The 14,816-nt window shown below is 38.0% G+C and overlaps 1 protein-coding gene across 1 annotated transcript in view; it reads left to right on the top strand.

The window, feature by feature from the left end:
* The window catches only part of LOC306845315 (uncharacterized protein), a gene marked incomplete at its 5' end in the record, with an annotated part of 50,343 nt that overhangs the window by 31,327 nt on the left and 4,200 nt on the right, over positions 1-14,816 (top strand). The window contains 34 exons of the mRNA XM_079378023.1: positions 202-246; positions 412-525; positions 2,480-2,551; positions 2,644-2,688; positions 3,403-3,438; positions 4,626-4,661; positions 4,733-4,777; positions 4,974-5,006; positions 5,140-5,202; positions 5,537-5,572; positions 6,589-6,669; positions 6,792-6,860; positions 6,987-7,022; positions 8,130-8,189; positions 8,407-8,451; positions 8,540-8,575; positions 8,684-8,779; positions 9,173-9,298; positions 9,464-9,535; positions 9,664-9,699; positions 10,377-10,436; positions 10,525-10,569; positions 10,932-10,967; positions 11,119-11,154; positions 11,538-11,594; positions 11,857-11,928; positions 12,515-12,586; positions 12,724-12,759; positions 12,872-12,952; positions 13,571-13,624; positions 13,707-13,760; positions 13,845-13,907; positions 14,232-14,294; positions 14,409-14,525. Coding sequence (XP_079234149.1) covers positions 202-246; positions 412-525; positions 2,480-2,551; positions 2,644-2,688; positions 3,403-3,438; positions 4,626-4,661; positions 4,733-4,777; positions 4,974-5,006; positions 5,140-5,202; positions 5,537-5,572; positions 6,589-6,669; positions 6,792-6,860; positions 6,987-7,022; positions 8,130-8,189; positions 8,407-8,451; positions 8,540-8,575; positions 8,684-8,779; positions 9,173-9,298; positions 9,464-9,535; positions 9,664-9,699; positions 10,377-10,436; positions 10,525-10,569; positions 10,932-10,967; positions 11,119-11,154; positions 11,538-11,594; positions 11,857-11,928; positions 12,515-12,586; positions 12,724-12,759; positions 12,872-12,952; positions 13,571-13,624; positions 13,707-13,760; positions 13,845-13,907; positions 14,232-14,294; positions 14,409-14,525 — 2,028 coding nt within the window. The remainder of the gene's footprint in view (positions 1-201; positions 247-411; positions 526-2,479; positions 2,552-2,643; positions 2,689-3,402; positions 3,439-4,625; positions 4,662-4,732; positions 4,778-4,973; positions 5,007-5,139; positions 5,203-5,536; positions 5,573-6,588; positions 6,670-6,791; positions 6,861-6,986; positions 7,023-8,129; positions 8,190-8,406; positions 8,452-8,539; positions 8,576-8,683; positions 8,780-9,172; positions 9,299-9,463; positions 9,536-9,663; positions 9,700-10,376; positions 10,437-10,524; positions 10,570-10,931; positions 10,968-11,118; positions 11,155-11,537; positions 11,595-11,856; positions 11,929-12,514; positions 12,587-12,723; positions 12,760-12,871; positions 12,953-13,570; positions 13,625-13,706; positions 13,761-13,844; positions 13,908-14,231; positions 14,295-14,408; positions 14,526-14,816) is intronic.

Genomic DNA, 14,816 nt, shown 5'->3' with positions numbered 1-14,816 from the left:
GCTAATGGCAGTTGAATTAAGAAAATGCTCCAGCAAAAATAAATAAATGAATACATTTATTTTTCTGGTGCATCTTCTTTCATAATATATGTATAAATAATGTAATTTCCGACCAGAGAATTTTGCTCGCATATGGTGCTTGGAGTGTGTTCAAACCCTACTTTCTTGTTTTCATATGGAATAAATCTTCTCTTTTTTTAGGGTCCGACTGGATTGCCTGGCCTAGGGGGGCCTCCAGGACCAAAGGTAAAACAAAATAAAGCTCACATTTGTAGTGCACTAAGGAAAGTTGAGAATTGAATGTTGTCAATTTTATGTGTACTAACATATTGAGCGTGTGTGTGTGTGTGTGTGTGTGTGTGTGTGTGTGTGTGTGTGTGTGTGTGTGTTTGTGTGTGTGTGTGTTTTAAGGGGGATTCTGTCTCCGCTCAGAGTGGTTTGCCTGGTCCAAGGGGTCTTCCAGGCCTCCAAGGTATCAGAGGAGAGGCTGGTCCAGTAGGACCTCCTGGACCTACAGGAGAGAGGGTGAGGGTTCTGAAACATTTACCAGAGTCCTTAAAAATCCTTAAGAAGTCTTAGATTTAGTTGTATTAAATTTAAGGCGATAAAAATCTTAAATGTTACAAGAAATTATTAATTATGATTTAAAGAAGTCTTAAATTTGGTGATGGAAAGACAAGAATAATGATATAGCTTGCAATGTAAGAATGCAATATAGCTTAATGTGACAATTAAACTTCAAAAGGCTGCAATTTAATTGAAGATATTTGAGCACTGTGTCTTTCAAAGTCAGGTGTTGCTGCTTTGTGTACTGCGATTACCAGGGAAACCACTATATTTCTGTCTTCCGAAAGCACCTCCCACTGGCAGAGAATGAATGTGCATTTTCAAAAAGCCAGCTTGCTGTTTTTGTTCAGACCAAAGCGAAAATCCACCCATATTTTTAAGTCTGTCCTCGCTGCAGCCTGTAGCACGATGACGTACTGGATCAGATCCAATAACAATGGCTGTTTTACGTGCATGCGCAGTATTTGATTTTAATGCACATGCGCAAAGTGGGGCTGTCATTAAAGCTAGTATTAAATGTAAATTCAACTGTAATTACAAGATATATAGGTGTGTTTCACAGGCTTACACAAATTATAGTATACTGTGATTTTAAACCAGTAGTGCAGGCTATTGAAACTTTTTGTAGTTTTGAATGAACAAGATTATATTTTTATTAGTTTGCTTCGTTTTGGAAATACAAATCTACTAATTACAATTTTGTTTGTTCTTTATGAAAAAATGGGTTCTGTTGTCTTGTTTTTTTTTTTCCATAATAGTCTTATAGTTCTGTCAATAATTCGTTCATGAATCAAATATTATTTTTCGTTCTCACTCTCTGTGCTATAGGCCTACGTGACAGAATATAAACGTTATAGGCCTACTAAAATATGCGGGCATCTTTTTAACAATTCTCAGAAATCATGTTTCTTCATTGTGCATTCCAATTGATCTCAATCAAACTGCAGTTGGGTTACTTTGACTAGGTTAAAAATAACAAAAAAACAGCTAATTAACACAATAAAAACATAATAACATAATAAAAAACATGATTTTTGAAAATTAAAAAAAACGTAGGTATCTGTTTTTGTTAATAAACTCTTTGTATCATGTTACAGTGCTTATTGTATCCTTATAATAATGGATACAGCACTGATGTGGGCATCCTGGCGAACATATGAAAAAAAACCTTGAATTCGCCAGTAAAGACATCGTGCATGAATTTAGACATTAAAGTTTTAACATTGTAATGTAATGTAGGTCATCGCGTATTGTAATGTAGATCAAACACTCTTAATTGCTACATGTACTGCGTTAGACTTCACTTAGACTAAGTCACTTTGGATAAAAGCGTCTGCAAAATGATTAAATGTAAATAAAAATATGAATTTATTTGAGACCTATACAGCGCATGCGCATAAAACATCCACTACGTATTGGATCTGATCCAGTACGTCATCGTGCTACAGGCTGCAGCGAGGACCTCTTGATATTTTTAAGCAGCAAACACGCAGAGTTGTAAATGTTAACTGGTGGAGATCATATATTTGTTATTAAATTAATTGATTCATTGATTAATTGATTCATAATAATTGTTTGAATTAATATAATAATTAATACTTTTGAATCCCTTTCTGAATGGTTTATAGGCTAAAATGTGAAGTTTATCATTTTATAAAACTTTGTTTTAGTGAAACCCTTTATCTGAACTGTAAATCATGCCTTTTACAGTCATTTTATGGTTTAACATGTTACCATAGACATTGCCCTACCCTGCTCATATGGTAATAATTTTATTGTGTAGGTCTTAAAAAGTCTTACATTTGATTTAAATAATCCTGCAGATACACTATTTATATGTGTGGCAGCATGCTACCTTATAGGTTTGTGACCTTAGTTGACAATCTGATATCTGTGATGTGACCCTCTCCAGGGCTACACAGGTCCTCGTGGGGAGAAGGGAGACAGAGGAGTCAGTGGAGAAAGGGGAAAAGATGGCTCCCCAGTGAGTATACCCTTTTACTGGCCTTAACTGACAATAGAACTTAGTCTCTATTTATTTAAATTTACAATAAATCTGTGGTACTTTTACCTTAGGGAAGTCCAGGAGAGCCAGGAAAACCAGGACCGGATGGGAAGCCGGTGAGAAACAAATTCCAGTAGCTATGCTGCCAAATTATTATTAAAATTAATTTGAATTGTCTAATTAATGTTGATGTTATTGTTTGATGTGTGCTAAGGCAAGCATCATTATTAGATTTTCTCATACTTATTAGATAGATACACTAAGAATTAAACTTTGGAGTGTAACTTATCCCGCACCATTTGTAGATAGTGTGGCTTGTTGTGGAGAATTGTACTGTTACTTTTTTAAGTGATGTGACAATTTTTGTCTGGTGGACGATAAAACTAAAAAAGTCACACAAACCGAAACTGTAAATGATACTGAGGGACCTGATACTTATCTGTGAACCAGAATGTCCTTAGCAGAGGCAGGCATCACCTTCCGATGATGCCTAATGCATTGCTATGATATAACAGTCATGCACATTGGTCTACTGTAATTACGACAAACCACAGTAAGATGACAAGAGAACGGTGAGTCCCACAAATCTCGCTGTCATTTCAGAGTCTGGTAATATTTTGTGAATTCTGCAGAATTTTAAAACCAGATTAAAGTTTCAGTTCAGCTTTTGATCACTTACTGTGATAGATAATTCAAGTATATAGCATTTTAGTAGCCATACAGTATGAAAACATGATGTCACTCATGAAATGGAGATGAGTTTAGCATTAGTAGGGAAGAGGAGAGTTTTGACTCTCACTCACACATTTATTTATTCTCCTCTGGAGCAGGGTTTGAAGGGACCGGGCGGTCCACCAGGCCTACCTGTGAGTAACATCATCCCAAAACGGCACCCTCTCTTGGGCTTGCCATTGTAGGAAAGCCTGGGGATTTGATGCGAGTACTAGGCCTTCCTGTGAGCACTAGCTGACTTCCTTTGCCTGAGGCTCCATAGATAAACAACACAGAAGTAACAATGCAGCACCGCTTCTATCCGCTAACCACTCTGTCTCCTCTTTTCTTCCTCCACTCCTTTTTGTAATCCCACTCCCTTCAACTTCTAATTCCACTCCACTTGAAATTTGGACCATCACACCTCTGCTCTCTCTACACTTCCTGTCCCTCCACCCCTTCATTCCTCTCTCTAGGGCTTGCCTGGGTTCCCAGGAGTGCTGGGCAGACCGGTAGGTTTTCTGTGGCTGAGATTGTAGGCTGCTTTGCTAACATTGGGAAGGGGGCTGTCTTTGTAGTTTGTTTGTGTGTATTTGTGCATTCATGCATGTCTGTTAGATATTTGAGTGAGTTTGGAAGTATATAGTATGTTTTTATGTCTCTGTGAGCAGTGTGAATGTTTGTAAGATTTATACACTACAATTCAAAAGTTTGGTGTCAGTAAGGTTGTGTTTTTGTTTTGTTTTGGGGGTTTTTTTAAGAAAGAAATAATACTTTTATTTAGCAAGGATTTATTAAGTTGTACAAAAGTGACAAATACATTTAATATATTGCTAAATATTTCTATTCAAATAAGTTCTGTTCTTTTGAACCTTATATTCATCAGAGTTCAACAGTTTTTTATCATTGATAATAATAAGAAATGTTTCTCGAGCACCAAATCAGCATTGATTTCTGAAGGATCATGTGACACTGAAGACTGCAAAATTCAGGTTTACCATCACAGGAATAAATTAAATATTCAAATACAGTAAAATAGAAACAATTGAAACAATTTTGAATTGTAATAATATTCATAATATTACTGTATTTTTGATCAAATAAATTCAGCCTAGGTGTGCATAAGAGAATTCGTTCAAAAATATTTTGCAAATCTTACCAAACCCAAAATTTTGAAGTAGTATATGTGTCCAATGTTTGTACAGTCTTTGTCAAAAGTACAGTATACAGTATGTCTGTTCATTCAGAGCTTGTGTGTGCTGTTTATTATGTACATGTGTGTATCTGTGTGCTTCATATTTGTATCAGCGTGCTATTCATACCAAATGTGTATTTTGCACAGGGGAATCCAGGAGAACCAGGAATAAGAGGACCAACCGTATGTATATTCGATTTAATGAACATACTCAATTAAAAATCCTTTTTCTAACCTTTGGTTTGATATTTCAGGGACCGATGGGTGGAAATGGACCCCAAGGGGCTCCTGGTGTGAAGGTTAAAGCTGCATTATTTGACATGAACCCTATAATTTTATTCATTAGCAGTCATTTTAAATCAACCATAACAGCATGAAAGTTATTTTGTCCCTATTTGTGTCCTGATTTCCTCAGCTTTGGCATTGCAGATGCAGATAACACATAAAATGTGTGTGTACAGTATATGTTCACATGTTTGTGTGTGTCATGTTTAGGGTGACCAAGGAGAACCAGGCATTGGAGTTCAAGTAAGTTTTCCAGCTGAGTAGCGATGAACACTTTGCTTCAGGCGATTTGATACACAGCAATGTGTTTTTGGAGTTACATAACTAACCCACCAGAGTTTACTCACACTTCAATCTTTCCTCTTCATTCTTTAAGGGCCCTCCTGGATCTCAGGGCAACAGAGGGTTACCTGGAACTCCAGGCACTCCAGGAGCAATAGTAAGATAAAAACACATTATTGGAGTCATTCCAGCAACTCAGAGTTTGACTTCTGTCTCTCTACAGAGGTCATTAGACAATCTCTGCAGCTTCAGCTTAGAGCCTCTTCACATGCTCTGTTTCGCTGTGCCTTATTTATCCTTGACTCTTATAGTTTTCAGTTTGCCCTTACATTTCAGAAAGCAAAATGTTTTTCCTCCTTGTGTAGGCCTATTTCAGAGCTTTAATATCAGTGATGTTCAATAGATCCTGCGTGTTTTATATATTGTTCTAGATAAGGGTGATTTATATTTGTCTAAGTAGGGATGAATGCAGTACTTTCTAATGTTTGCAGGGACCACAAGGGCCTCCAGGGCTTCCAGGACAAGTGGTGAGTAAATAAACACTTGGCTTTGGATTTGAAAAGCAATATAGCTGTTTCACAGTGCAGTCAGAACTGCTTCTATGAGGTGCGAGAAAGATTGAAACTGAACTGCAATTCACTTTCTCGGATGGACAGACTTGGTCTCGGTCACGTTTGATGCTGTTTCAGGCACAATCCAATTATGATATTGTGATGCATGTATCGCATAGAAGTTTGCAATACTTTGCAATATGACCTAGTTTATATGAAGTGCCTACACATACATAAACATTTAATAAGCTATATATATATATATATATACAGTATATATGCACACATACAAATATACAAATATACATATGCACACACACATCTGCTGTTTATACATTCTCTTTGAGATTTAGAGCATGCATAAGCCAATTTAAGTGTATTTTTACTTGATTAATTGCCATAATTAATTGTGGATTATTTGTTTACCAATCTAGTTCAAAATTATAGCCTAATTGAAGATTAGATAGCAAATATCATTGCACCACAACAGTCAGTATTCTAGTGGCAAAAATAATATTTTATGTTTGTGATGCATTCAGTTGCTCTCAACTTCAAAACACTCTTTGAAACTCAATTTTTTTCAGTGATTAGAATGTGTTCACATAAACAATGTTATCAACAGATTTTCTGTTCTTAAAAGTTTGTATCAGAATATAGATTTTTTTTTACTCTTTTTTTTATAAACAGAACATAACGCTTATATATAATGTATTGATTAATAAATAAACTAATGCTTGCAGCTGTTTCTAGCAACAAATGTTGACATTAGTATCTGATTCAAACAATAAGGGAAAAAAAAAACACATTTCAAGGAATACACAATATTCAGTTACTTTATCTGCAGGATTCATTTATTACCTTGCACAGAAATGGATTTTGTTTGTGTTTGTGATAAGTGATACTGAAAACTGTTGTTTGCTCACTCAATGTGATTGTGAGGCATGGCACTTGTTTGAGTAACAAGGTTATCTTTAACATGATGGCATAAACAGGGAGAGGGGGGCAAGCCTGGGGTCCCAGGGAGAGACGGTGTTCCAGGGAAAGATGGCCTGCCAGGGTTATCTGGGAAACAGGTGAGTGATCATATGCCCTTGACGTTTACAAAGATGTGTGTTAATTTTATTATCTTCTGCACCTTTTTTCAAGTTCTCCTTGCTTCTTTCTTTTCTTCCCTGCTTAACTCACTTTCTTTTAGGGTATCGCCGGACCCATTGGCCCACCAGGATTAAAAGGAGAGCAGGGAGACAGCGGTCCACCAGGAAAGGTGCGTCCATATGTGCATCTGCATGAGTGGATTTGCACGTAATTGTGTAGTTTGACTGACACTATGCTTTTAATTCCCAACACGTTCACTTTATCTCTCTCCCTTTATTTCCACTGTGTTCTGCAGTCTGTCACCGGACCCCCTGGAACGAAGGGTGAGATGGTGAGTTGTTGCCATGGTTACATCATAGCGAACACTGTGTGAAGATCAACCTGTTTCACCTGCATGACAGATAATCTCATTTGAAGCAAACATAAGGTTAGAGCAGCATATACGTGAGCTCTTCAATAGATCTTCTCTGTGTTGTCGTACTCAAATGCCAACTGAATTACAAATTCACCTGCAGAAATTATGTTGGTAAAAAATAACCAGAAGTTTATCCACTCACAAAAGCAGGCTCACCTCAAATGCTTTATTTAGACAACATTACAAATCAAATAACTCACATTTATGTTCAGAAGAATTAATATCTCTTTAATAAAAATTCAAGCTGCCTATTTCTGCTTTGAACACCTTGGTTTATAGACTTCTAAGTGCATTACTATAAATGTGATTTTTGTTTATTTTCTGTGATAATTGACAGCATGCCACTAAGCTTTAACAATCATTTAATGTGCCGTTGTGTGTCTTATTAAATAGATTTAGCTCTATATAGCTGTACTTTAAACCTTAAAAAACTGATACAGTGAGTAAACTTTATGTGCAAACTTTATGACCCTCTTTTTCAGCATTCTGCCAGCTCTCTGACACAAATCCTGTGTAATTGTGCCTTATTGTGTGAGTTTATTTAGATATTGGCACTGATGTGCTCCATATATATATTTACCACATTTATCGACAAAACTATGACAGGACAGGGACAAGGAAGTAAACTATTGTGGCCCATTGCACATTAAATGCCACAGGCAAAATCCATCACCCGCTTTCACTTTACAGCTGAATACTTCTAGGAGTTACTAATCTGTCAAGAGATGCCATCCACAGTTTCACCAATGATGGAATCTTTATAATATCTGAAAAATACGCACAGCATGTTCTCAGAAATGTGCAGTATTTCCTGAAAATACATGAACGGAATAAACAGAACTGAAGCACACAGGCAGTCAATGCATTCATCCATTTGGTACAGTACCAGTTCTCCTGCGGGAAATGGATGGCTTATCTGCACTGCGACAGTTGTAGATTATTGTAGATAATGGGTCATAGATTTGTTATTTCTGACATGAATATACCACATTATTAACTCATATATACTCATGATTGTTTAAGGGTCCTCCTGGTCTAACATTGCCAGGTACCGCAGGAGAAAGAGGCCTTTCTGGTTCACCGGTGAGTTTCACTTATTCTGTTTATTTATTTTAGCTTCTGTCCAATACATTTCTGAGGTTTATATTTGTTGATCTGCATTAGCATATGCCCCATTATTTGTTCCCACAGTTTGCCGGCATATTCCATCGTCAGCCATCCTTCATCATTAATGTCATTTGTAGAACTAATTCTGAATTCACATTTCATACACATATTGATTGGCTGTTTTGTGTTTTAGGGTCCAAAAGGAGACAAAGGGCCAGCGGGAATCAAAGGAGAAAGAGTGAGTAGCATTATTTTGAGAAGAGTGGCCACAAACAAGGCAATGCACAATGTGTGGAAATAGATTTTAAAGTGTTATTTACTCACAGGGTGCTGTGGGTGATCCTGGAGATCCTGGTGAGAATGTGAGTACCTGTGGTAACTTCAGAGGCAGAACTACCAGCACCGCCATCCGTTTCATCTCCACTATAATATATGCATCATTAAAAGACTCTTTCACATTCATTGTTCAGGGTATGAGAGGACCACCAGGGCTCAAAGGAGTTAAAGGAGAGGCAGGTGTGGGAATGCCTGGGCCTCCAGGACAACCTGGATCCATTGGCTTAAAGGTATTTGATTAATTTTATTGTTACAGAACTGTTGCTAACAGACCTCTAACCCTAAAGGTCATTGCACACTAAATCCAACATTTTTGTCTGAAATTTTCGCACATTAAAAAATAAATAGGACCTCACGTTGTGTCAATTACGTTTGCACACTGCCTCAGAAACTTTCGTCCATCAAAAAAAAATTTGATCAGGTTTGATTTTCTGCGTTTTCACATCCTTAGCATGCATTTTGATAGGAAAGGATGAGGAATACGAAGAAAACGGAAAAACGCATGCCAAAATTTAGGACTTGGACTAAACTTTGGCACTTAACTTATCCCACATTGTTTCTGTGACAAACATGAATGTAAAATCTAGTTTGTATATTAAATTAAAGTTTTTAATCTGTTATAGGGTGACCCTGGCTTACCAGGTCCTCCGGGCCCTCCTGGACCACGTGGATTGGATGGCACGCCAGGACTGGCAGGGCAGAGAGGTGAAGCAGGTCAGCCAGGACCCCCTGGACCACCAGGAGACAGGGTTCGTAGAGTCACAGCACATATAGAGACAAATGTACACTAAAAACAACATATGTTTAGAATTACTATCACTAGATAAAGAAATAGGCTGAAAACAATCATAGACAAACACATTTGGTGAATTTGGCTGCATCCAATGATCGCAATTCCACTTTGTGCTTGTAAGGGTCTTCAAGGGTTTATTGGCAAAGCCGGAAACCCAGGAACACCAGGAGCTGCTGGGCCCCCTGGACCCCCAGTAAGTCACAGACTTGCTAAAGTCAAATAATTGTGTATAAGTATTTGCATTAAGGTGTTTCTTATAGCAAGTATAACTGTGTGTCTCTCCCTCAGTGGTATTCAATGATGTCTTTATCTTCATATTAGGGTACTGCGGGCCTTGCAGGACTGAAGGGCGATAAGGTAAACGATGTGCTGCTTGCAGGATTTACAATTTTTAATTAAAAAAAATTTAACAGCACAGTCAAAAATGTTGAAGTCATGCGCGAGTAGGCATGGGAGAATGGAGCTTTCATGCCAGAAATCAGGAACATTGTGTGAGGACATGACAAAGGAGTTTACCTTCTGATAAACCAAATAAATATTTTCAGTTAATTTGCCAGCTGCAGAAAATAAATAAATAAATAAATAACAGTTATATTTTACAACAGTAAAATTACATTACTAATATTTATGGCTGTCTTAATTTCTTTGCATTCAATCATTAAAGCATAGAGCTTCCATTTTTGTGGAAAATACCTCATAGACCTTAAGGTATACTCTGAAGCACGTCATGCGTTACTATAAATGTACATAAATCAGTCATAGTCGTTGCAGTTTTTACTGGCATTTGGCACCTACTGAGTGTTAATTTATTCATGAGGGGTGTTGATGGCGCAGTGGATAAGACACATGCCTTTGGAACAATTTCTTTGCGTTTATTTTGTAAATAAGGAAGCCAGTCTAAAAAGCTAAAACTTTGAAACCAGCGTGTCTCTGTGCAGTCAGAGCTGTTCAGTAAGGTTTTATTGGACAAAAATGAAGTGCACTGCATGACACACAGTCATTACCCTTTTTCTCTCTTTTTCCTCCACATTCAGGGTGAAATTGGTATAGGAGTGCCAGGTTTAAGAGGAGAGCGAGGAGACCCAGGGCCTCGGGTAATGTCCACAATGACTCCATCTCTTGTTCATTTGTTTGTATGCATATCAGATTGTGATGGTGTGTGTATCTGTCTAATTTTTGTAGGGAGAAGAAGGTCGAGCTGGAACAGATGGAGAGAGAGGCCCTACTGTAAATATACTCCTACTTTCCGTTTACAACATTCTGCATTTACTCATTATTTTTTACCCCACCACATCCTGTTTTCTGCACATATTGATGTCAGTCAGGCAGTAACAGTCAGTCTCTTGATGGGTGTCATTGATCTGAGCCCTCGTCTAGATGTGGAAAGGCAGATGCAGGCAGAGAGGTAGCAGTACGAACACTGTATTCGTCACACTTTATATTCAGGGCTATGATGTGTTCGTCTCCCACTCGCTGCAATTTCAAAATCATTATGAGTCAAGGCGTCTTGCAGCACTGCACGTCTTCTATCTACAAATGCTCAGGCAAATAAGATTTCTCCTCTACTCATCTGTCTGTCCCACTGACAGGGTCCTCCTGGCAGCAAAGGAAACAGAGGAGATAAGGTGTGTATAACTTTTCATCAACTGCTACAATCTGGCTCAGGCTTGTCCCTTACTTAAAAAAAAATAATAATAATAACAGTGTCATGAAATACATTCCTTTATGTACACATATTTTATAAACGAAACTTCATAAACTAACAATTCTTCACAGGGCGAACAAGGTCCTTCAGGAATTAAAGGAGAAAAGGTATTTTTTTGTGGAAAATGCTTTGATCATATTTCTTTATTGCACAGCTTCCTGGAATACTTGATTCTGATTGGTCCATTCCAGTATTTTTCAATGATAGCTAATAAATTTGATAGCTAAACTTAATTCTTCTTAAATAATACATTATTTAAAAGCAAATGAATATTTCATGTGCATTTATTTATTTGTAGCCATGTAATAAGCAGAATCATGTACAGTCAGGTAAAAATGTGATTATTGTGTCAAATGTGATTATTATGTGAAGTAGCTGGGTTTTGTATCACCTTAAAAGGGGGTTTATTTTGCATATCAAATATATTATACTGTTATTTTTACATATTTAATAGATTACATATTTCTGTATTTCATTTTGTATTTTGAAGGGAGATACTCAGCTGGTGGGGGGACCTCCAGGAGAGAAAGGAGTGAAAGGAGAAACTGTGAGTCCAATCATTTTGATTAAGCTATGTCAGGTGTTTAATGCTTTTGGGTCACTCAGATTAAAGGCCAATAATAAAGGTTAGGCTGCTATAGGTCTCTTATCTATTGAGAACATGTGCCTATGAGAACTGGTCATAAAGTATTCATGTGAGTCTGCCTCAGGATCTATAGATTGTTAACGAGTCAGTAAGCAACAGGATAAAGGCAGATCTTTTGGGTCGATGTAAACTAATCAGTTGTATTGATCGCTGCTCTCCTCAGGGGGAGCGGGGACCTAAAGGTGGACAGGGTGAAAAGGGTGCAAAGGGACAGGAAGGACCACCAGGAGAACAGGTAAAAATGTTTTTCTTGTTTCATCATATCATTTTTTTTTCATAGTATATAACTACAATATAATGTTGTGATGCCTAAACCTTTTTTTTTTATTTAGACAAAATAGTATACAGTTTTATATGGACTATTTATTATCAGTCTTAACATGACTAAAAATATCATCTAATTGCTATTAGCTGAAAGTTTAATATTACGGCATCCCTAAATAAAATTGTTATTCTCTTTTGATTTATTTTAAAGTTTAGTCTTTCAGAATCCATTTCTTTTTATTTATGTCTCAGACGTCTCCTAAAATTCCTTAGGTGAATGAAATATAGACAAAAATAAGAACATAGACATATAAAATGAATGCGGCTTAGCTCAGAGAATTTGGTCTTCAAAGAATCTGATGAGAAATGTTTGAGTATATTGAAATCTCTTCATTTTGATCAATGATGTTGTTGAGACATGTTGGGGTCTCTTCTTAGCAGAATAATCTGAGAAGCAAGAGACTCAATTTGTTCCCGCTTTACTCTAATTGCAGTTTCAGAGAAATGACAAAGATATTAAAGAGATCTCATTTGTGATTTTTCTATCATATTTGCAGGGTCTGAGAGGGGAGCCGGGAGAGAGAGGTTCCACTGGCTTCCAGGGAGCCCGTGGTCCTGGTGGTCAGAAGGTGAAAAATACACTCCCTTTCCTCGCAAATGAACAAGAATAAACATGCATGTACCTGAATACATTTGGGTATGATCGCATATGTACATTGATGTGCGTGACCCTCATATTGATCAAATATTGAATTATCATTTGCAGGGAGAAGCAGGCCAGCCTGGTGTCCCAGGAGAAGCAGTGCGTATTCTTATTCAGATACCTAATAACATCAGCGCATGACTGGCACATACATACAACTCAGCTGTTTCCCCATGACTGCTTCTTATTTTTTTCTATCTGTCCTCTACAGGGAACACCTGGTAAAGATGGTCTGCCTGGATTGAGAGGAGAGAAGGGAGAGTTTGGGCCCGTAGGTTCACGAGGCCTCAAGGTGTGTGTATGTGTGTGTGTGTTTTAATGGTTGTCTCTTTGATTAAAATGCAACCTGACTCTTGCAAGCTTTATCGGTAACCTTGAGTAGCCCTTCAGACCAGATGATCACACTGCTTATAATTCCACCACAGTCTGGATTCCAGGCCATTGTGTCTGACATTCATCTGCATATGTACCTCAGAGCCACCGTATGAAAGTTTTTGTGTGTGAATATGTGTGTGCGCGTGCTTGCATGTGTGGAGAAATTGATTTGTCGAGTGCAGTGAGGCACATGAAAGACTCCTGCGTATGAATCATTCCTCTCAGGGATACATGGGCCGATGCAGACAGTACTAGCTGCCCTTCAGCCAGCGGCAACATAGACACGCACACTCACATAGCAGATAAGAACTTTTATCTGGATTCAGCATCCCAGATAGACCTCTATCTGTTGTCACTAATGAGAAAGACAGTAATTGAAGGGTGTGTGTGAGTTTGTGTGCTGGTGTGTATGACTGACACATGAATGGTGCTTTATTCTTTCTAAATAGTCCTTCCCAGGGAGCTTTTCTCTAGTGTCATTACTCCCTGTAACATTGAGTGATTGACAGTTTGACTGAGCTTTAATGGCTTACAGGGAGAACGAGGTGCCAAGGGAGCATGTGGACAAAGCGGACCAAAGGGAGACAAGGTGAGTAATAAGGAGAGCTCGAGGAAAGTTTTTGTTGTGTCGCCATGTTTTGCTGGAAGTGATGAATTGTGTCTGTTCATAGGGGGATGCTGGGATTAATGGCAGACCGGGATTGCCAGGGAAGAAAGGAGAGCAGGTATGTACACATGCATTTATTTTTGTGTGAGGCATGAATGCGATTCTTGTCGTTATCTTGTTTTGATGGCAAATTTTATTTCAGGGTGAAGTCGGGTCTCCAGGTCCCACAGGAAGTCCAGGGAAGGAGGGTCTCATTGGAGCCAAGGTAAGAGCATAATGCATGGGAAACGTATTGATCTGAGAATATATTGAATAATAGTGTTGTCACGATAGAAAATTTCACTATAATTGATGAAACGCATATGTCAAAAAATGTAAATATCTCAATATTAATAATTAAAACAATTACATGTTGCCTAAGTGTTGCCTAAGATTGATTGGCAACAACGTACCAATTCTTTTAAAATCACTGCTGAATAAACCAGTAGACCACAAAATGTTTTACTGCAACAGGACTACATACTGGGGAAAAGGAGTAGTGCAATGAAATTTTAAACAAACCATGTAAGGTTCATCTGTTGTTGCCCAGGGTGACAGAGGCTTTGATGGAGTTACGGGGCCGAAGGGATCACAGGGAGAGAAAGGTGAACGGGTGAGCGTACCAACTTCTTTAGCTTCCCTGCTGTTTAAGCCTAACACTGCTGATCTCAGTGAAAAGTCTTATCAAATGTTCCACCTTAAAACGTCCTCCGCCTGATTTCTTAAGGGCCAACCTGGTATCCCTGGTCTCCCTGGTGCAAGAGGAGCGGATGGACCCCCTGGTCTAATGGGCTCTCAAGGACCTGCTGGAGGTAAAGGTCCAGAGGGCCTACAAGGACAAAAGGTATCAAACTTACTTTATATCAATACATACATACTGTAAATGTGCAAAGAGGCATTTACATAATTATAGAGTTGTTATTCATGTCTGTGTTTCCATAGATACATTTTTTCATTGACAGTGGACCACACAGCATGCTTTTTAAAATTATGATTAAAAAAAACAGCACAGTAACGTTCTAGGCTCATTTTGTGTCATAACCTGTGGTTCAGCGAACAAGTGAGTAATCAGAGCCGATTCACTAAGGATGTGAGTTGTCAATAATTTAGTCCATGATTCAGACCATTTACTTCT

Source organism: Barbus barbus, assembly GCF_936440315.1.
Source record: "Barbus barbus genome assembly, chromosome: 25".
Classification (NCBI taxonomy): Eukaryota; Metazoa; Chordata; class Actinopteri; order Cypriniformes; family Cyprinidae; genus Barbus; species Barbus barbus.
The sequence above is the reverse complement of the archived record's forward strand: the minus strand, read 5'-3'. Positions and strand labels throughout refer to the sequence as shown.